We start from the raw sequence: 21895 nt of genomic DNA, 5'->3' as shown, positions 1-21895 counted from the left end.
GTGGCCAGCACGAATGAATTAGGCGTAGGTACAGTGGACAACAGTTATCAGTACCTCTTAACAATAGATTTAGCGTACTGGATCTGGTGGACTGTCTAATACCCAAGCCTACCTGTGTGGGTATAACGGATAAGCAAAGTTCAATCACTAGGGAGGTAGGGGGTGGGGACCTAACCACTTACATTTGCACCCACCATGAGGAGGAGGAGATCTTAGACAGAATACCATCAACGTCTAATACAGTGGGTGAGGGGTGACCCCCACTGTTATAAACGCACCTAATTGCGACAGTGGTGGTGTGGACCAATGCTCTGATGGACTAGTGTTAGACACCAATGGAATTGGTATACAGGGACTGGCTAATAAACATGAGGGAAAAATCGGCAAGGCTAAATCATTGGCTACCGGCGGCTCAAGAATTCTATTGTGGAATATCGCCGGCCTCGTGGCCAAAATGGACCAACCAGATTGGGGGGGCTATGTTGACCGCCACGAGATCTGCCTATTCCAGGAAACATAGGCTGTAGACCCCAAGCATAGAGTGGGTATTGTGGCATACTGCGAGGCGGCCGTCAAGGGATCCATGGGGAGACCATCGGGGGGACTATGTCTATCTGTGGGTTCCCACCTAGGATGTAAGATAAAGCGAGTAGACGCACTCCCCAGACATTACGTGTATTCTACTGTCACATAGTAATCTCCCAAAACTAGCGATAATCAATGTTTACTCAAGGCCAGTCCAATATGCTGCAACCTCCCCGACGCTAGACTAATTGGCAAATTTTCTAAGTACATTTGAGGGGGGACTTTAATTGCCATTTCGAACCCCTCAACGGCCTCACACAATTTATTTATTTATTTATTTATTTATTTATTTATTTCGCATACTTTTAGAGCGCAGACCTGTCACCCAGAGGGCATCCTGGCGCTTTGATCAGAAAACCCCCACACAAGACCAGAGCAAACGCGCAGCCATTACTTGGGAAAAAGATAAGTCTTTAAGGCCTTCCTGAATGGAAGATAGTCCTTGCAGCTCCTGAGAGTGAGTGGGAGAGAATTCCACAATTTAGCTGCCGCCACTCTAAATGAGCGGCCGCCCATCCTCACTCTTTGAAACCTAGGCACCACCAGAAGGTGAGCCGATGACGACCGCAGAAGCCGTGGGGCAGAATACCATGCAAACATGTTTTGTAGCGGGATGGGGCCCAAGAGGTGTACCGCTCTAAATACCAAACAGGCCGCTTTAAATTGGACCCGTAGTTCTACCGGGAGCCAATGCAAGTCACGAAGCGCAAGAGTAGAAGAGCTAGATCTGGGTCGTGAAAGGGCCAGTTTAGCAGCCAAATTCTGCACCCTCTGCAGTTTCCCTATCAGATTTTTTGGGGCCCCCAAAAGGAGACCATTACAGTAATCCAGCCGACTTAAAATAGTCCCACGGACTACCTCCGGCCTGGACTGAGCAGGAAGCAGAGGCAGAACTCTGCGGAGCATACGGAGCAGCATCATACATGTTCCCGTGGTTTTATTAACATGTAGGTCAAGTTGTAAATTAGGGCCGAACATGACCCCTAAATTACGGGCTGACTCCGATGCCGACACTGGTTCGGAAAAAGTGCTAGGCCAAAAGTCGGTAGGTAGAGCCCGCGGGATCCGGTCGGTGGAGCAGTGGAGCACCTCCGTCTTCGAGCTATTAAATTGCAAAGAATTTGCTCTAAGCCAATCCGCTGTAGCTGCCATGCAGCGATGGAAGGTGTTCAGCGAGATTGCATTGCTCCCTTCCAAGGAAAACACCAGCTGAGTGTCATCGGCATAATTAAATGCCGAGACCCCAAAAGATTTTATTAGCTGGACAAGCGGACGGAGGTACAGGTTAAACAATAACGGGCTGATGGCCGAGCCCTGTGGCACCCCCTGTCCGATTTTCCTTGGCTCCGAACTAAAAGGCGGAAGTGACACCAACTGTTGCCTGCCCTCGAGATATGACATCAGCCAGTCTCTGGCCCCCTCGCAAATCCCGCACTCTTCCAGCCTCTGAACCAGGGTCCGATGGCAGACCGTGTCGAACGCGGCCGACATGTCGAGCAGCACCAAAAAGGCTGCCCGACCACTGTCGACACGCGAACGCAGATTATCCAGCACGGTCACAAGTGCGGTCTCCGTCCCGTGACCAGGTCGGAAGCCAAACTGGGCCTCATCGAACCACCCAATATGTTCCAGGTAGCCGGAAAGAGAGCGAGTTACCCATTTCTCCAGGATATTGATTGGAAAGGGAAGCAAGGAGATCGGCCTGTAGTTGGAAAAGACAGCTGGATCCAGGGTTGGCTTTTTTAGCAGAGGCGACACCACTGCTAGTTTCCAGCAACCCGGGACAGAAGCCGATTCCAGAGATTGGCGACAGATTGAAAACAAAGGCGGGAAAAGTTCTTCCTGAAAAGTTTTCCAAAATTTGGGGGGCAGTGGATCGAGCGGAGATCCAGATGACACCGAGCAAGCCGTTTTACAAAGCTATAACACAAGCTATAACTAGTGATGAGTATGCCGCATGGTCAATCCCTCCCTCTAATATTTATCCAACTAGGGGGTGGACACCCTTAGTCCTCCAGTTAACAACACTAACCCTGCCTTACTACCTAAGGGCCTGTAATGGACGCTTCCCGGGAGATAACCCGGGGCAACCCACTTTTGGGACAGCTGGCCCAGCATCAACAATTGACTATTTAATGCTTAGTGTGGAGATCTGGCACAATGTGGTTGATTTCAGCGTAGAAGCATGCTGTGAAAGTGACCACAATCCCTTGATTACTGTGTTGGACTTCCAGATGGGGGGTATAGGTAATGCCAGAGATACCTTACAGGAAAATAATTTGGTTGTTGTACAAGGAGGGAGACGGATCCGGTGGGCTAAAATTAACCAATCACCGGAAACCATGTCAGAATTTTATACAAGCATTATACCGTTGCTGGAGAAAGCTAGTCTTATAATTTCTGATATATCGAGTATGGGCCCTAACAGCGAGCTAGGAAAAATCCACCTGGAAATGGTCCAGACCTTGGGAGGTTTCTTTTTTAAGAGCGGGCCCAATAATTTCAAACAAGGCAGTGATAGAAATTCCTGGTATAACAGGGATTGTAGTGAAGCTAAACAAGCTTTGTTGCTCTCACTTAAGGGAGGTGACAAGGACTGTATTCGGGAAGCCAGAGCAGTATTTAAGAGGACAATCACAAATGCTAACACAGATTGGGAAGTAGATAGATGGCAGGCTATCAAGAATGCCCTAGACCAGAAGGACAGCGGAACATTTTGGAATTTGGTCCACTCAGGGAAAACTGAGGGTAGGACCACTGTTGACCCAAACATAGACGAAGAATCCTGGCATCTATATTTTAAAGAATTATATTCAAGTCCGTGTACTAGCTTAAGCGCCAGTAAGGCTCCGCCATGTGATTTTAATCTTGACCCCTCATGGGATATACCGCTGTGTACAATGGGTGAGGTAGCACTAGCTTTAGCGAAGCTACAACCTAACAAAGCACCAGGATTGGACAAAATTCCTGGGGATTTGTTAAAAAATGAGCGGTCAGTGTGGGTCCCATATCTATTGTCACTTTTTAAAGCAATTCCTCATGGCCTTGCAGCGCCGCCCACTTGGGCAAGTGCTGGGATTGTCCCTATTTTCAAAAAAGGCCAATCAGCCTTATTGACGTCACGCAGAAAATTTATGGGAGGGTATTAGTAGGTAGGCTCCAAGAATGGATGGAAGACCGAGAGGTATTAACCCCACTGCAAGCAGGATTTAGAGCTAAAATCTCAACCGTAGACCAATTGTTTAGGCTCCAGCTAATTTACTGGAAGCATGTGGTCTTGGAGGGTGAGAGCCTCTATCTCACTTTTGTGGACCTGAAGTCCGCGTTTGATATGGTGGAACGTGACCAGCTGTGGAGTATTTTGCTGGACATGGGAGCTCCACCATATCTGTGTTTCCAACTCAAACGCCTCCACGAGGGCATATATGCCAGAGTGAGATGCGGCAAGAATGGTCAATTAACAGCGCCCTTCCCCGTTGGAAAGAGGGTAAGGCAAGGGTGTGTCCTTACCCCAACCCTCTTTTCACTATTCTTAAATGGTCTTATTGAAGATCTGCTTGCCGCAAAGGATCTGGACTCCCCAAGAATAGCATGATGTAAATTCCCCCACACTAATGTTTGCGGATGACACCCTGCTCCTCTCGAAGTCATCAATGGGGATGCAGCGAGTGTCAAAGGAGGTCAACCAGGTCTGCAAAAAAAGGAACCTCATAGTTAACATTATTAAAACAAAATACATGGTCTTCAATGCTAACTCCACCAATTGCCCTCACCCGTTGATGGATGATAGGCCACTTGAGCTGGTTCATATCTTTGATCATCTGGGCCTTTCTTTAAATGATAAGATGGGATGGGGACCCCAAATGGACAAGGCCAATTTGAAATTAGCCCAGGCAATAGGGGGAATTATGAAAGTCCAAAAGACCTGTGCTACGAGGGCTATAAGCCCACCGCTTGACATCTATAAAATACAAGCCAGGTTTGCTTTCCAATATGGGGCCGAACTTTGGGGACATTGTTCATCTAATGCCCTGACGCTTACAGAAAATAAATTCATCAGACAAATCTTGGCTCTGCCAACAAATACACCCCTAGTGCCGTTACGGATGGACTTAGACATCCTCCCTATGGTGGATCTAATCTCGACACGACCGCTGCTATATTGGCGACGGTTGTGGAGTACACCCGAGCTGAGACATTATAGGGACGAATTAAAAGTGGTAATGTCGGTATTGGGGGCTGTACGCAGTATACCTTAGTTGTCTTTTGTCAGGGACACCTTTCGTGCCATGGGTAGGGAAGATCTATGGGCTACCCCTGAGGAATCGTGCGTAGCCGCCTCTAAAAAACAACTTGCTAAAGCAGTGAAAGATTATAAATAGACTAGTAGTTTTAACTGCCTGAATCATACTTATATAACGTATGGGTTCTTGGACTTTAAGTCTTATTATCGATTTGAGCAGGTGCTAGACTCAATACAGCCTCCCTTAGCAAGGAAGTTGTATCTGCAATTCAGATATGGGTCGCTCCCGCTCTTTGCAGTAACTAATAAGTGGGCGGGCGTTACAAAGTCCCTCTGCCCTGGATGCATGGTGGAGGAGGAAACAGTGACCCATGTAATGCTTTTCTGCTCTGCATATAAGCAGTCCAGGTTCAAATGGATCATTCAACTGTGCAGAAACTTGGGTATTAGGAACCACTGTGAATTTTTCAGGATCCTAAAATCTGACACAAACCCAGTTTATGTTGTTGCAAGTTCTAAATTTCTCCTTGCTATGTGGTTAAAACGAAGGTATCTGCTAAAGAACGGCACTTAGTTACTTGCGGCTGTTTTTACGAAAGTCTAATTAATGTGACAGCAATATTGTGGAAATTGCCTCTGTGTGAGAGACAGAGCGCTTGTAAGTTGGTAGCCTCACCGAATACGGACGTTTAACTTTTAAGGTTTTTTAAATATTTCTTAAATGTTTTTATCTCTAAATTATTGTTTTTTAAAATTAATGTTTTTACATGAAATTGCCTCCCATGTCTTTCTGCCCTGACCTTCACTCAACCTGTAAATGCCAGTTTAATAATGAAAATGTACTTTCTATTCCTGCTACTGATATATTTTTATGTATTTTATTGTATTTGAAATGCTTTTATGGCTGAAATAGCCGCAATAAAGTCTTTTGATGATGAAGTGCGCATGACTGTTTAGCCGGCTGAAGGCTGCCGGCCAAACCGTCATGCGCACTTAAGTGCACCAACCACTCCTTATGTGGGTTGTAACACCAGCCAAGCCTGTCCTGCCCCAAAACTGACTTAAACACAGAAAAATGAAATGATAATAACATTGTGTTATCATTTTATTTCTCTTTTTTGCACAGCTGAAAAGCAGTGGGGCAACGTTCCCCCTCCTCAGCGGAGGAGGCGTCGCTGAATGTACACTACATTTTATACCATACCAGACTTTACTTTAACTCTTGCTTCGGAGAACTTCACACAAATGCCTCATGCAGCACGACGGCAGGTTTGTAAATAATAAATATTATTGCTATCTAATATCATGTTACTCAAATAACAGCCCCAGCAGGGTGTGAGTCAGTGCTGCTGCAGTTCAAGCCACTGGCATCCAGGTGTCACAAACACCTCCCTCTCAGTGCCTCAAGCTATTTCACTCATCGTAGAATCAAGCTCAGACCACATAATTGGCAATTTACTGATCTTAGGACTCAATATCACATCGCTGACCAGCTCCACGTTAGTGCGAGCCTTCCACTTTTCAGTGTCTCTCGTCCCATACACTGTTTATCACCCGGGTACCAGATATTACCTGATGTTATCAATCCAGCAGTCAACACCGAGAGGTAGAAACATGTTCAGATTGAGCCAAATCGTGAAGTAGTCATCCGTCTGGCGATAGCACATCCAGTTCACAACCTCCTCCTTGTCAAGTTTGGCCTCCAGCTGGTTCCCAAGACATCCTGGGGCTGAATGTAACAGCCGCAGACAGCAATGAATAAGATAGATAAAATAGAAAGAGAAATAAATAGTCAGATGGCATGCATGAGTGAGAGAAACAGGGAGAGAAAGAAACAGAGTGAGGTGAACACAAGGGGACAGAGAGGGAAACAGAGAGGACGAGAGAAAAACAGAGAGAATGAGAGAGAAAAGTAGTGAGAAGGAAGAAGAACGAAAGTGAGCAAAAGGGTGGTCCAGGTGACAGATAATACAAATTATTGCAAATGTGTAATGTAACAGAAATACATGCATGGAAGATCGAGGCAAGTCGAACGGGTGCACAAAGAAGATGAGAGCGAGAAAAAGATTGTGCATGTAAAAAAAAAAAAGGAAAAAAGAAAGAAGAAAATACAAATGGGATAGAAACAAAATACAATAAAGTTAGAGGGAACAATGCTCGTCTTAGTCTGTTCCTGCATCCTTGCGCAGCATAAGCACACTGTTTAGTTAACCCAGCATTGATTATGACAGCCTGAAAACTAAGAACACTTTTCGTCCCCCTTTTTTTCAGAATGTACACCACACAAAAATAGCTGTTGATAAGAGGAGTTGCTATTTTTAAATATACTTACCAGTACCTATTACTCTGAGTTCAGTCTTACTCGTTTGTCATTACAAATTAAATGTGTCCGCTTCAACAGACAGGCCATTCAATCTCCAATCATAACAAAATATATATGAATGGCCACTTGTGCCAGGCACAAGAAACACAGCCCACGGCCAGCGCATGCAGCATATACCAGGTTGTATAAAATAGTTCTTCTCGTCACACCCATATTTGGCCTGTCTGACCACCCAAGGGAGAGGAAAGAAGGAAGCTATAAATGAAACGAGGATTATTGGACGCAATCGAAGTACCAGTATTTTAAATCACTTCGTTGTCCCCTTCCTCATTTTAATCATCACTAATGGGACATACCCAAGTCAACAGCTGGGACAAGTTTTGCAAAGGCACGGAATGACATACTGAAACAAACAGAACCAAAAGGTTTTACTATTATTTCACAGTAAAAGTTACCTTTGAGACAAAATATCATTACTTTAGGTATGCAAAAGTTTATACTGCTTTGTAAAACTTTAGGGAGAGGGCCAAAGAGTTGCTTTACATAGCTCTTGGAAAGGCAAACCCTAAGGTTCCACTATACCCCTCACGGATCTTCCCTGCACACAAAGTGGACAGGGAACCTCCTGAATCTGATAGGCACAAGCAATGATAGCTTTTACCCACCGAGTATACGCCTCTCGTCTCCTTAACTGGACCAAAATCTACAAATAGGAAATCTGACGGAAAGAAGCCACTATCAGGTATACGTCAAAAACGAATCTTTTAACATCCAGAATATGCTATTGAAACTCTTCTTGCAAGGATGGAGAAGTACAAAACTCTGGTAAAAAAAAATCCTGTTGCACACTGAAATTAAAAGCAACTTTATAAATAAAAGAATGACATAGCCTCTAAGCAAGTCATACAAAGCAAATCCTTGAAAAAGAATGTCTGCAAGAAAGAACGACCAACTCACTCAACCTACTAGCTGATGAGCTGGCCTCTACAAAAATTGTCTTGATAGTCAGTGTCATAAGATCAGTGGATTGTAAGGGCTCAAAGGGTGACATGTTCAGCAATGTAAATAGTTATTTTAAATACTAGAGTGGATCTTTGGCGCAACCTTTATTAACCATTGGAAATGCCTAGAATAGCAGCAAAACGTCTTAGGGTTACTGTGGATGGCAGCCTTTATATGAGACCACAGATTGGAGCTGTTGCCTCCAAATGTATATTGCTCCTACAAATTATTAAAAGATAATTAATTTTCTTCTAGTCGAAGCTTTAAAAATGGCTATGGTGACCATTACCTCAAGACTGACATTTTTCCTAACAATGCCATTCATAGACTACAAGTCCTGCAAAATGTAGCTGCTCGTCTTACTTATAAACTCCCTAACAAAAAACACATATAATACTTGTTTTAAAGTAACTCCATTGGCTACCATTAAGACAAAAACAAACAATGCAGTTTAAGACATGTTGTCCCACTTTTAAAACACTGTATGTATGCCCTCCCCCCATTTTCTGACTAAAACGATTAAGAAATGTATTCTAAGTGGATTAAGATCCTCTACATCAAGTCAATAATCTTTATTTCGGATATAAAAGCCATAAAAGATATACATACAATGTAAAGTAAAAAAAAACAATCCAATTTCTTGTTCCGCACTAATCTTTCCCATAATTCAATGATGCCAATTGAGGGCCAATCAAAGGGACTTGCGAGTGATAAGACAATAAGTATATTTTAACATCTAAAATCTAGAAGCTAGATTTAAAGCATTCATCAAAAGTATTATAATCACAACATAACGGTTGCCAGTTCATTTAGACAAACTTTATATAAATTATGTTGCTTAATTTTAAAAAAGACTAAGTGTAAGAATTATAGGCAATAAAGACACTAACTCGAAATAACACATCCCCCCTCTAGTACTAATGTTGACTCAGCTAAAAATCAAGCCGGGATCTCTAAAACTTGAGACTACTTCTCCTCCTTACTATCTCCACAGAAAAGATGTATCTGCTTATACTAAAGACAATGGGTTGAGTTGTTTCTGTTCTCAAAATTCTTTCCACTTCACTGAAACATCTAAAACCTAGGAGGCGACAAATAGGTTTTATCCATTTCCTTCTAGAATATGTGTAAACTGGTCAAAAGAATAATACATGAGCTTCGTCCTCCATGGCACCGGTATTACAAAGTTCACAGCTAACCTGTTTATCCTTCCCTGCATTCCCTTCATTACATGGCCATCTCGCAGTGTTTGCTTTGATTTGTAATATACCTTAGCGAAACTTTAGGTACAGGGATTTAGCTAGACCTGGTAAGATTTCATACAGAAAAGGTTCAAATCTACTCTCTGTCTTCATGGCAAGATACCTCAAGGTAAGGGTGCCTAATTTAGAATTGTGTAGTTGTGATCCTCTACATCAAACTACATGACCATTCCAAGATTGCAACGAAATGCATGGGCGGTTCAGCTTCTCTGTCCAAGTACCTGCTTTGTGGAACTTCCTTCCAGATCATTTGCGCTATGAAAATGACTACCACTTTTTAAAAAAGCTTCTAAAAATCTGGATTTTTAGACAAGATTTTTTGTTTAACCAATTTCTTTTTTCATTCCTCTGATCTCTTTATGCCCCTTAGACTACTTAGCGCCAAGTAACCAGAAAGAGATTTATTAATTTAGAAATCCATTTTTATTACATAACTAGGGCACAAAATGAATTTATTAGGCCTTAGTCTGTTTGCACTGACAACTGAAGAAAACATCTTTTTAACAGTTTCACGGGCCAGTTTCTTAAGTGCATGTTTTTCCTTCTGTGTTTTTCCATTTCATAAAATTGTCAAAATGGAATTCATTTCATAGGGTTGATTTCTTACACTGTATCTATTTGTGTGCTTTTGGAGGAAGCCATGTCAGGGATATTCTCTTATCTTGTAATAATTAAGGCTGTTTCTGCCTGCAGCTACAACTGTAGTGCCTAAACATTTTAAATTGCTTATTGTTTACTTTGCCTCATTAGTGTAATGTAATTTTCCTTGTTTATAGGCTTAAGGGAATCATTATTTATTACGAATTTAGGCGGTACGTAAAGTAGTCTACTTTATGTAGCACAATTTCTGAAACATTGATTGGTTTATGTCTTGTAAATGTATTAGTTCAGCTCTATGATACCTGCTATGTAAAGAATGTTTTGTCCATTTTTCTAAAACCATGAAATGTGCCTTTTCTGGGTTATGTGCCAGACTCTTCTTAGTTTTGTGGCAAACATTTCCTTGTTTCCATTCGGAGCAATGCACATGTCAGACGGTTAACTAACTTTAAAATCAGACTTTCCCTTAACTTACGAACTGAGTAAATTTATACTAGTTCATTAATTAATTTCATTTTGATTTGATTTTGACTATGGCTAATATGCCTATGTCATGACCTCTCACAGTTGAGTTTATTTTTATGCATTATTAATGCTGATTTTAATTTGACTAACTACTTTTTGTCTTCTGTAATAATTCTTAATTTGAATATACCTTCACGGTTTTACCTTTTAATAATGTCCTGCAAATGTTTTTTTATTGCACTAGAGGCCAGGTCCTTGGTGACTCACATGGCACCAATTCAGGGCATTATCCCATTGAATTCATTGGTGCGAAGTGCTAATAAACCGTTGGTGGTCAAGTATCATAACATAACATAGCTTCTAACACTGAGGCCTTTTCACAAGTGGGACCCAGAAACCTAATGACAGGACGGGCTAAAGAAATACCTTTAAGAAGGTGTGAAGAACAGAAAACTAACAATCCTCCACTCCAACCCATTATTCTCTAAAAGTGTTAACAGCAGCCCACTGAACCTTAAGGGCAGACAATCTTAAACCCAAAGGTAAAGAAAAGGATGTGAATATTTTCTCCTCTCAAAAATCTGTACCCCCTGCCAATACTAACTCCTTAGAGAATCCTCTTCTCTGCAAGCCAACCAACTTAAACCTTTAGGCTGTTGCCTTTCTCTTTCTCACTTTTGAATCAGGGACGGCTGGTATCCAGGGGCAACATGGTATTTGCCCTGCTACCCTGCAGGGTAGAAAATGTGAAATAGAAAACAGAACAGCTAGTAATAAATTGTGCTGGCAGCTCAGTGAACAAGCATGTGTAAATCTGGGTTTTTCTTTGAGGGGGTGGGGGAGAATGTCCCTTAGCTCCCATAGCTCTATGCATGCCTTAGCCAGACGAAGATTTATTTGATCTAGAGCCAGAAAGCAGGGCAGTGACAACACACTGATGGGCGCGGCCTGTGTATCACTGGCAGAATAAAGTTTGAGTTTGGGCATTATTTGCATGGCCCAGGGAGGAGTCGGAAACCCTTCATTAATTTCAATGGCTGGGGGCAGGGCAGTCCGGCTGAGACCCACGGCAGCAACAGTTATTTATTTTCAAATGATTGGTGGGCTGGGGTCTGGGGAGGAGTCGAAATCCAGCAGTTTTCAATTCCTTCCAGTCTTAGACTTGTTCCACACGGCTTTTTCCACGCATCACTGTCTGCAGTCCAGTCACAAGGAGCCTGGCGCGAGAACGTTCCATTGGTGAGTTACTAGTAGTACTAGTTATTAAAAATCAATTGCGACCCTGTGTTGCTTCCCTAGCTGTACCCACTGTTTTGCTTCAGCCCACACCTGCCTTGGGCAGCCTGCCTTGTTGATGCTTGATCAAATAATACTCTAGGGAGACATTGACTCGCACCAGAATCAGAAGCCCCCAAAATAAACCCGTTAGGCAAGCAGGGATGGCTCTAGGGTGGACAGATGCTGAAGTGTGAGAGGAAGGGCCTCGGACTTGGTTTATGGGAGTGAAGAAATCGCCTGAAAAGCAAAATGGGGCGCGATGACAGTGTAGGTGAGGAGAGATCCAAGGGATCAAGGGACAAGAGAAAGGGGGGAAAAGGAATGTGAACAGGAGAAAGAATGCTCCACGTTTCCCAGTCAGTGCACTGTGAATTAAGCACTGGTTGCTGAGTCCGTGTGGAACTTCATGGGAAAAGGCTCGCCCCACCCCCTTCCAGCCAGCCAGCCCCCAAAACAGGCTGTCTCGGACTTTCATCCTTCCTAAGATAAAATGAGTATTCTGAGTTTAGTAATACAAATGCGTTTTATCGATAGCATTGTAAAAGTGAGATGGCACGCCCTATAAAAGAGCTATGTATTATTAGGATGACTTTTCCCACACCCAAACTTTCAAAATGGCCCACTTGTCTAACACTCCGAACCTCCACTTCTCTAACACCCAGAACCACAGCACTTTCCACATTGACATCGTCCACACCTCGACTGCCACCAGATACTCCTTGCCTCCTCCGTTCACAATTTTCTCTCACACCCTGCTGGTGCTGGGCTGGCAAGAGGATACCCGCCCGCAAATACAGAGCAGGGAACCAGAGCGCCGGAGGGGGAGATGGCAGGCAGGCGTTGAATTGGGCAGGCAGGGAACCAGTGCAGCACAGGCAGAAGGATCACACAGTACAGGCAGCTACAGGCACTGAACAGAGAGACGGTCCGCTGAGCAGGCAGGTAACAGGCACTGAGCAATCCTGCAGTTGGTGGATACAAGCACATTGTAGCATATCGCTGGCATGAGCACAAGCAGCTTCGGAGCAGGCAGATACAGTGACCATGTTCTTCCTGGAGTGAGATCAGAGTTTTGTCTAGTGGAAGTTTTGACTCAAAGTAGAGCAGAAGGTTAATATGCCTATTGCAAAAGATGTGTACCTTGCAGGTTTTGGCATGTTTTCCCTGGTGCATTCCCCAAAGTGGTGTCGGTGGGCCCTTTGAAATGCTCTATTCTTTCCTGGATAATCCCCTCCAGTAGTACTGCAGGGGAGGGGAGGCTTAAATCCCTTGGGTTTTACCCAAAAATTAACTTTCGGGCAGATAGTTGTATTGCAAAGAGAGGGTGTGCAGCGAGGAGCTGGCCTAGAGGGCTGCAATCATGAGTCTACTAAACTTTATCAATGTTTTCCTCTGTAAACGATTTTCATTATTGTTTTTGTGTCTATTAATTGCTTTTCTGATTTGGAAACTCTGTAATAATATATGACCAGGCATTTTTTTTATGTCTTAGAACGAAGATTATTTTTCTTTCTCTGGTCATTGGTTGTTGCACTGACGCGTGTGCTGTTTACTTATTCCTGCTGATCTGTGCTTGAGGAGTTACTCACATAAGAACGGGGACAAATGTAACCTTTTCATCAGTTTTAAGGCTGAAAGTACTTGCTTACTATTTACTTTGGAAACCATGTTCTTGACTCCCTGACAGTTTTGTTTGATTGCAGGAGGTGGTGTGGGTTGCAGCATTAGTTGTCTCACCAGCTCATATAATAACATCAAATATATAAAAAATACATATGTATAGAGGGGCTTTGAGACAACCTTGTTCATCCATTGGTCTTGTTCAGCTTCCATTCACATTTTGCTTCTGCCCACTATAGCGTACACCATGAGCAATGGCTTTTTTCAACTGTGAAATAAGGCATTTTTCCTGGTTACACATGGGCTTGTGGTCAAATTCTTTACTTCTCACATGCTTTTTACTTTTCATTCTTTATCATTTTTTATTTTTATTTTTTTTGTTATCGGTGTATGTTTAAAATGGGCCTTCTGTTACTAAAGGTTGGCAAGACACTGAAAGTTCAAGCCAGGCTTGAACTTGAAGTTTGACTCTGGATTAGCTCGAGCTTCTGTTGGAATCTAGAGCCCATAATGAGCTGAGCTTTCATGTGGCTTTTGCCTGTCTGCATCCCTTCCTTTGCCCAGGATCTGGCCTTATGGTCAGAGCTGCTGACTAGGGAACTTACAGCCTGATTCATCAAGCTAAATTGCACTCGCAAAGGGCAAGATTCTCAGAATCTTGCCTTTTGCGAGTGCAATTTTTGCATTTGGGATTCATCATCCCAAATGCAAAATTCGCTATTTAAGAATTTGCACATTTGCGAAGAATTGAATTTAAGGAATCTCTATTTGAGATTCCTTAAATGCAATTCATGAAGCATTTTAAAATTGCGAAATTGCAATTTTGGGACGCTATTTACCGAGAGGTCAGACCTCTCGGTAAATAGCAAAAACTTAGAAAAATGCATTTAAATGCATTTTTCTAAGTAGCATGTTACACACACACATGTCCTTTGGACATGTGTGTGCGCAACACCAATGTAGATTACATTTCAGGGGTGCTACAGGGTGTCCTTTGGACACCCCTGCACCCTTGAAATCGCATCCTTATTTGCGATTAGCTAATTGCTAATCGCAAATAAGGAATAACTCCCCATGCATTCCTATGGGCCTGTAGGCCCATAGGAATGCATGGGGAGTTATTCCTTATTAGCGATTAGCAATTAGCTAATCGCAAATAAGGAACATGTAGGAATCGCAATATTTATTGCAATTCCTACATGAATCCCGTTTTGCAAGTCCTTAATAGCGATTCGTTATGAATCGCTATTAGGGGCTCGCAAAAGGGGAGAATGATGAATCAGGCTGTAGGTTTGAGTCTCGGCTCAAAATACTGTGATTCTGGGCAAGTCACTTAATCTCCCCATACCTATAACCAATGTGTACAAGTGTTATCTTGTGTAATGTAGCAGGTGCTCACGTAAAGAGCTCAGCCTACAGGTCGAGTTTGTGCTATGTATAACAACTGCAGAATCATGCACTTAAAGGTAAAAACAAAGCCTTAACATAAGGAAAGACAAATAGATGCCCATTCCATGGCTGATTTGTGCGAAATGAAACAAGAAAACTCAGATAAATCACTGCTTCCTCATGTAAATTCCATCATCTCCGGCAAATATTTTATTATACTAAAACTATGTTTTCTTCACACTTGTGCTTTAAAATGCTATATTTGGATCCTCTTTTTTCAACAATTTGCAGTAAATATGTGGCGCAAAAGCCACCATTTGACTCAATTGTTTCCAAATGTTTCCTGCGTGGGAGAAGCCCCCCCCCCCCCCGCGCACGCTCCTTTTATACTTCAGACTCACTTGCTCTTTATATTTGGGTACAAAAATTTCACCTCACCACTTTAAAAATCCACCAGACACCACTGCTTACAATATCTTGGAGGAAGTACATTTCCAAAAAGATCCTTACCTGTGGTGCTCCATTTGTGACAGAAATTGTAAGAAATCTGAGGATTGAGTCAGAACTCTTGGGAAGAAGAAAATGTGCTACTGAGATTAGTTACTACTAGATTTTGCACTTCCTATATGTGAATTGCTGAAAGACTTATGAGGAACTTCTCTACCCACACTAAAATGGCTGTTGTGATTTTGTTCAAAGATAGTGATTGAGGGGAGAGGGCGTGGTTAAGGAACATGGTTGAGCATACCCATTTATCTGAGCTCCGCTGGCTCCTGACTTGGAATCCAACAGGATCCTGGTCCTGGACCGCCCCGTGGCCTGTGAGCAATATGCAGCCCAGACTGCCTAAACACACTCTGCCTGATTGGCTTGGGAACAATGAGCACTGCCGGAAATTGCCATGACAATGAAGGGCTTAGCTGACTGAGGCAAGATAGCAGCTCCATTGAGCCCGATCCACCTCTGACTCTGTACGGACGTGAATGGCACTTCCCTGGGACTACCAATGCCACTGGCCTTTGGGGATGGGTGGAGTAAAGAATAGAGGAAGCCTCTGGTGGCACATGGACTGGCAACCACAGAGGGGGAGACAGACATACAGTACACGCCTCCACCCAGACCATCCCTAGTGACTGAGTGCCACTGCTGGGCCTTGCCAGTGCAGGGGGGGGTGCAGCTACATCTCCCGCCTAAACAAGATCCCTTCCCACAGACTACAGCATCCCAGAGGCTACAGGAGAGCCGGAGGAATACTGTGGATGGGCGTAGGTGGTGAGTTGATTCCAGACCCCACAAGCTGTGCACAGAAAGTGACCAGAGCTGAGGCTGGGTGGAAGCCTCAGTTACAAGGACTGAGCCGGAGTACTCCTGCTCTCCTATTACTGGCGAGAGGTGCGCTGTTCCCCTCCTCTTAGAACTAGAGAGTGAGGGCCACGTTTGGGGCACAAGCTGGTTTGGCCTAAAGAAACCAAGGTGCTTCCACAATCTCTGAGGCATCTGAAACAATCTCTGAGGCAGGTTGCTGCTGTGGGGTGACCCCGGGACGACTGTAGCATGGACTGATGGGAGCCGCGGCAAACTAGGGCCCTGGCCATTCTTTGGCTTGGTGGGGGCCTGCGAACAGAGCCCCCCACCCTCATGTGTGGGAGATTGATTCCTAGGAGAGGCACTGAGAGGGGATAGGTGAGGAACTGTCTACCTAGTGCCCACATGCTGCTTCTCACGAAGAAACTGGTGATGTTAGGGGACTGAGTGCTAGAATCTGCTGCACGTGATGAAGACCGCCGCATGCAGCTGATATCACTGAGACAAGTAGACGGGCCCTGGGGAGAGTGAGGTTGAGAATCCCCCAGTCTCCTTGTCCCCCTTCATTACTGTTTCTTGTAGCATGTGGCTATGCCTGAGGGAGAATACCATGGATCAACACCATCACCCCTGGGCATTACAACAGACCTGAATCGATCAATAAACAGGGGATACCTGCACCACTGAAAGAACTGATGCAGAGATTGGCAGAGATGCAACCTGGACTCTGGTGCCTTCTGGGGCCCAGATCATTGCTACAATAGTACAGTCTAACTGCACAATGGAGACCAAGATTGACCCACTTAGGCTCGAAACTAACCTGCCCAAAGACAACAACTGCTCACTGACTATGAAGAAAGAGATTCAGGGACTCCCCATGGAGATGGTGGAGCTACGGCTACTGGGCAGACAACAGCTGCCCATGCCCAATGCCTGGAAGACAAGCTTGAAGACCTGAAGGGCTGGTCTTGGAGTAACAATGTCCGTTTTGTGAGATTCCAGGAATGAGCAGAGGGAACCACCCCGGAGTTATTCCTGGAGCATTGGCTATGAGGGGTGCCACAGTCACAGGGACTATCATCTTCATGATCGAGCGGTTGCACAAAGCTCTCGCACCGGTGCCACCACCAGGCACCCCCCAAGGACAATCATAGTGAAAATATTGAACTATAGAGACAGAGATGCGATCCTGAGAGCAGTATGCATCGGAGAAGACCCACAACATGACAATAGATCGATCTGTATCTTTCCAGAAAATACACAAAAGGTACAACGACAGTTCAATACTTTTGTAGCAGTCAAACAAAAACTGAAAGCTATAAGTAAATGCTGCTGATTCCCACAACGGCTAAAATAATCTTCAAGGGTAGATTGCATCTCTGCGCCTTTCCGGGCGAGGTGTAGGAGTGGCTGGAAAGGAATTGCAGACTGGGAGCAGTGTCCATGATGGGAAAGTCGGGCCCACGGTTGGGGGGAGCCGTGGACATGGCCCATGCTGAGTGATGCAAAGCAAGTTGGAGAATGACAGCATACAGGTGGAGCACTTCGTGGTCCAGGCAGACACCACATTGGACTTGGTAGAGGGGAATTTTGTTTTCGAGATGAATCAACATTGGGTACGCCTCTCCACAATGAGAAAAGGAGCAAACAGTGAACTCTTAACATGAGGATCCCTGAACTAGAAGTTCTAGTGCGGTGATGCTGGAATGGAGTGCTTGCGAGCCACTTGAGGCGCGGTGCTTGGAGACCCGGCTCCTTGGGACATTGAAGATGTGAAAGACTCAGTAGGGAACTGTGAGTGGGGATGCCTGAGAAGGCAAGGATCCTGATGGGGGAGAAATGGCCATGGGGTTGGGAAAGACCTGAATATGGAAAACAGACAAAACTGGAGCCAGTAATGCAGCTAATTATCCAAGTACCACCACACCGCTTGGTGGCAGGCCACAAAGGACCTTCCTGAGAGACCTGCTCTCCTGGGAGGTGCCGAGACCAGTTGGTTCTGGTGGCCCCTGGGCAGCTGTATCTCTCCACACACTATGTTAAGTTTAACGTTAGTACTATGGAAACCTGAGGCCCCCAACGCCTTGGGCACTGGTACATTTAATGTGCTCCACTGTTGGTAGTGCATTGAGAAAGCATCAGAACATTTGTTACAAAAGGTGTTTAGCTGTGGGAAGGGGGAGGAAGTAGGACAACAGAAAGACTGCACAAACCTGATGTATGACACATTGCCTTAAAGAGAACTCTAGCCCACAGCAACATGACACCCCAGACCAACGGAGGCCATGGAGATACATGCAAGATGACAATGCAACTTCATCTCCCTGATGCCAATACTGAGATTAGCAATAGACTGGCATGTATACTGACACCCTGACGATAGCCACGTAGAATATGAGTAGCCTAAATGTATACACAAAACGATACAGAACACACACTTAACTGAGACATCAGGGCATGAAAGTAGACATGATACAGGAGAGACATTTGAAGGAGGGAACAGCAAAAAACATAGGAAGAAGTGGCGGGAACAAATGTACTCTCTGCCATGTACTCCTCCTATGCCAGGTGTGTCACAATCTGGATTTGTTCTGGATTCTCTTTCCAACATCGATACTCCACAACTGGCATGGACGGCTGCTATATTATGGTCTCTGGACTGTTGGATGGGATGGAAGCATGCTTTGTGAACGCTTATGTCCCAAACAGGGACGACAAGCTTTTCTTTAAAAAAATGTAATCAAAGCATGCTCCCATACATTGACATACCACTATTTTGGCTGGAGATTTCAATTGCATCCTGGACGGTAACCTGAATCCCCACCCACCAAAACTCCTCATGATTCCGGGCATTACAGTTGCATTGGAGAACACTATGAAACTGCTGAACTGTGTTGACATATGGACAGTCTTGCACCCCATGGAAGATCCGTACTGTCACTCCTGCACATACAACATGTACAGCCGCCTGGACTGTTTCCTTGTAACTGAGGGTGTGGGAGCCAGGTTTCGAGGGGCCTGCTATCCAAATAGATTTCTCTCATCATTCCCCCTAGGCCTGGAGTATGAAGGTGGTCCCAGATAGGACCACCTTCATGGTGCATGAGGCCCTTGAGGATATAGTCTTCCAAAATGCCATCAAAGATTGCCTGGAATGATATATTGACACTAACTGGGGCACCATGGGGACAAGGGTGACTGAAAGGGAAGCCTTGAAAGCGTGGCCCAAGGCAAATGTATGTCTATGATATGCAGGATTATGCAACAGGAGGCATAATTAGCACAATTGCAAAACGGAGGGGGTTACTCAACTGATTGGGAGCTGCAACAATAAGGTTAGAGAGAGATGGCGGAAACATAGCACGCGTTAGACATGCACATCACACAAGATTAAAGGCAAGTGTAGTACCTCGAAGGGGTAGGGGTAGGCAGGCTACTTGCTTGGCTCCTCAAGTGAGAAGGCCACTGTTCATTACTATTGACCATAAACAGGTCGGGCAGGACAGCAGCTATAACACTGGACAGTATCAATAATACTTTAGCTGATTACTTGACAGGTCCAATCCCTGCGCCCAATCCTTCTTTGGAAAGCCAGACACTGCTGTGTAAGGCGTTCATTTACTTGTTTTATTTTGTTCTCTTACACAGCACTGGCTGCAACAACAAGTGTTAACAAGCATTTGCAATGCAATAGGTCTCGCAGCATTAAAGTTTGAGTTACTGGCATTGTAAATGACAATGCTTTGCATACATTTTTTTTCTTGAATTTGCAATTGGTATAAAAACCTCCCGAGTTTGGGAGGGGTGAAGGAGTGGAGACCATCTGTGCAGGCATTACTTGAGGAAAGAAAGAAAGCACCATAGTCCATTAAAAAAAGTTCAGCAGGTGATCTAGAAAGCGTCAGTAGAGGCACGCACTGTAAACATCTGAGGGGGCCATGGGGGTGCGGGGGTCAGTCATCCGCACAAAAAGGACAAAAAATAGAAACTTCTACATCTCGAAAACGCTCACCCCTTAGAAATGGGTGTGGAAATAAGACACTCGCCTAGGCCATGGGTGCAATTTAGGAAATTGTGACAAAAAATAAAAACATATCAAAATAGATTTTATGTAGTGCTTGACTCCCCGTCTTGTGGACTCAGCACTGTCTGTAAATGAACATTTTTATTTTTATTGAACCTTATGATTGTTACTCATTGGTTTCACTTGCTTTTGGTTTCCAGCTCGTGGCTAGTTACAGGTTGCAAACAAGTTTCTGCAGCATGTACATTAACTCATTGAGCTATCCTACACACTAAATATAAAATGCAAAACAGGCAAAAGCGTGACTTGTCCCCGTAGTGTTAGTGCTATATGAGCTCTAACACCCAAGGAACACGGAGATGGGGGTAATAAGGGGGCTGACAAGGAGTCAAAGCCACACGAGAAAAAATATACTAGAGCGACAACTCTTGTATGTCCTCGACATAAATTAATATCGGAAAGGGATATGGAATTCGAAAAAAAACCATTACATGTAAAAGGTGAACAGCAACTGGGAGATTCACGGAGGCGTAAAAAATGGTTTTGGGTCATTTTGGTGTTGCTGAGACTCTGATATGAAGGAAACCACAATATATGCAATGCCGTTTTTTTAACAGATAGTATATATTGACCTGTGAAAGACGTGTGGATAAAGTTTGCAGGCAGGACAGCTCAGCTCAGCACAGCTGTTCCGAGACAGAACTCACGACTGTAGGGGAGTACTCAGAGTTACCACCTGTTCCCAAAGTCTTCCCAAAGTCCTCTCATTTACACAATAAACAAGCATTTATAAGACGGCACCAAGGATGTCCTCTGCGTGTAGCCGCACTATGCCCTCTGCCAGCAGCCCTTGCTATACCCCTCCGACCCCTTGAGACTGCACTCACCGTCTAGCCGTAGAGCCTTCGAGCCTTTTTCTCCTGTAAGTGCACACCCGCCACCCCCTCCCCCCGTGCACCCCTTACCGCCTAATGCACTTTTGGCCGCTCACAATTTTTACTACCTCACGTATTCCGTCCGCCCACAATTGTCACCATTACCTTTACTACCTCATGTATTTATTGCTTGCTCACAATTTTTACCACCTCATGTATTTTGCTTGCTCACAATTGTCACCACTACCTTATGTAACGTAACGTATGCCTTCGCAATCTGCTCTTTTGCAATGTTTCTCATTATATTTCACCCCTGCCCCATTTCGTGAAGCGCCCTGACACCCGGGCAAAGTCCGCGCCACACAAAAATGCACAAACAAATAACCCCCTGACTTTCGTCCACGCTCCGTCAGCCCATCAGCCCTCCCGAATATCTTTCTTTTGACCCCCGCAGTCCGGGACCCTGCCGCCGCCCGCCCTGCGCCCATACACCTACGCACATCTCGGACCCTCTCCTGGCGACATTTGTAATTTTGCAATATCTGCGCGCGCATTCAAAACAAAACTTACCGTGGGGGCGGGACTTCCGTCTTGTGCGCGAAGCCCGCGCCCACGGAGTTCCTGGTCAAGAGCAGTGCGTGATGCGGGGCTCCCATGCCGGAGAGCCCCGCGGAGGCGACAGAACACACTGGATTAGCGGTAAGTGGGCCTTGGGGGGCGCTCGTGTGTGTGAGTGTGTGTGCGCGCGTGTGTGCGTGTATGTTCGCTCCTGTGTGTGTGTCTCTGTACAGCGGGGGGAGGGGGGAGTGTGCGCTTCACAGGAGACAGCCAGGCCGAGCGCGGCGCGTGCCAGTCGGCGCGTGCCACTTTCAAATCGCCTCCAAGGCGATGCGCGCGGCCAGGATTGTCTCCTGGGAAGCTCAC

General features: G+C 44.9%; 1 protein-coding gene and 1 long non-coding RNA gene across 2 annotated transcripts in view; one reads left to right on the top strand and one right to left on the bottom strand.

Annotated features, from left to right (window-relative positions):
• LCAT (lecithin-cholesterol acyltransferase) overlaps nucleotides 1–21895 on the bottom strand; it is a 455195-nt gene that overhangs the window by 249309 nt on the left and 183991 nt on the right. The window contains exon 2 of the mRNA XM_078671393.1: nucleotides 6401–6557. Coding sequence (XP_078527519.1) covers nucleotides 6401–6557 — 157 coding nt within the window. The remainder of the gene's footprint in view (nucleotides 1–6400; nucleotides 6558–21895) is intronic.
• Nucleotides 1–21895, top strand: part of LOC144799823 (uncharacterized) — a 463812-nt gene that overhangs the window by 352687 nt on the left and 89230 nt on the right. The window lies entirely within an intron of this gene.

Source organism: Lissotriton helveticus, chromosome 12 (genome assembly GCF_964261635.1).
Source record: "Lissotriton helveticus chromosome 12, aLisHel1.1, whole genome shotgun sequence".
Classification (NCBI taxonomy): Eukaryota; Metazoa; Chordata; class Amphibia; order Caudata; family Salamandridae; genus Lissotriton; species Lissotriton helveticus.
The sequence above is the reverse complement of the archived record's forward strand: the minus strand, read 5'-3'. Positions and strand labels throughout refer to the sequence as shown.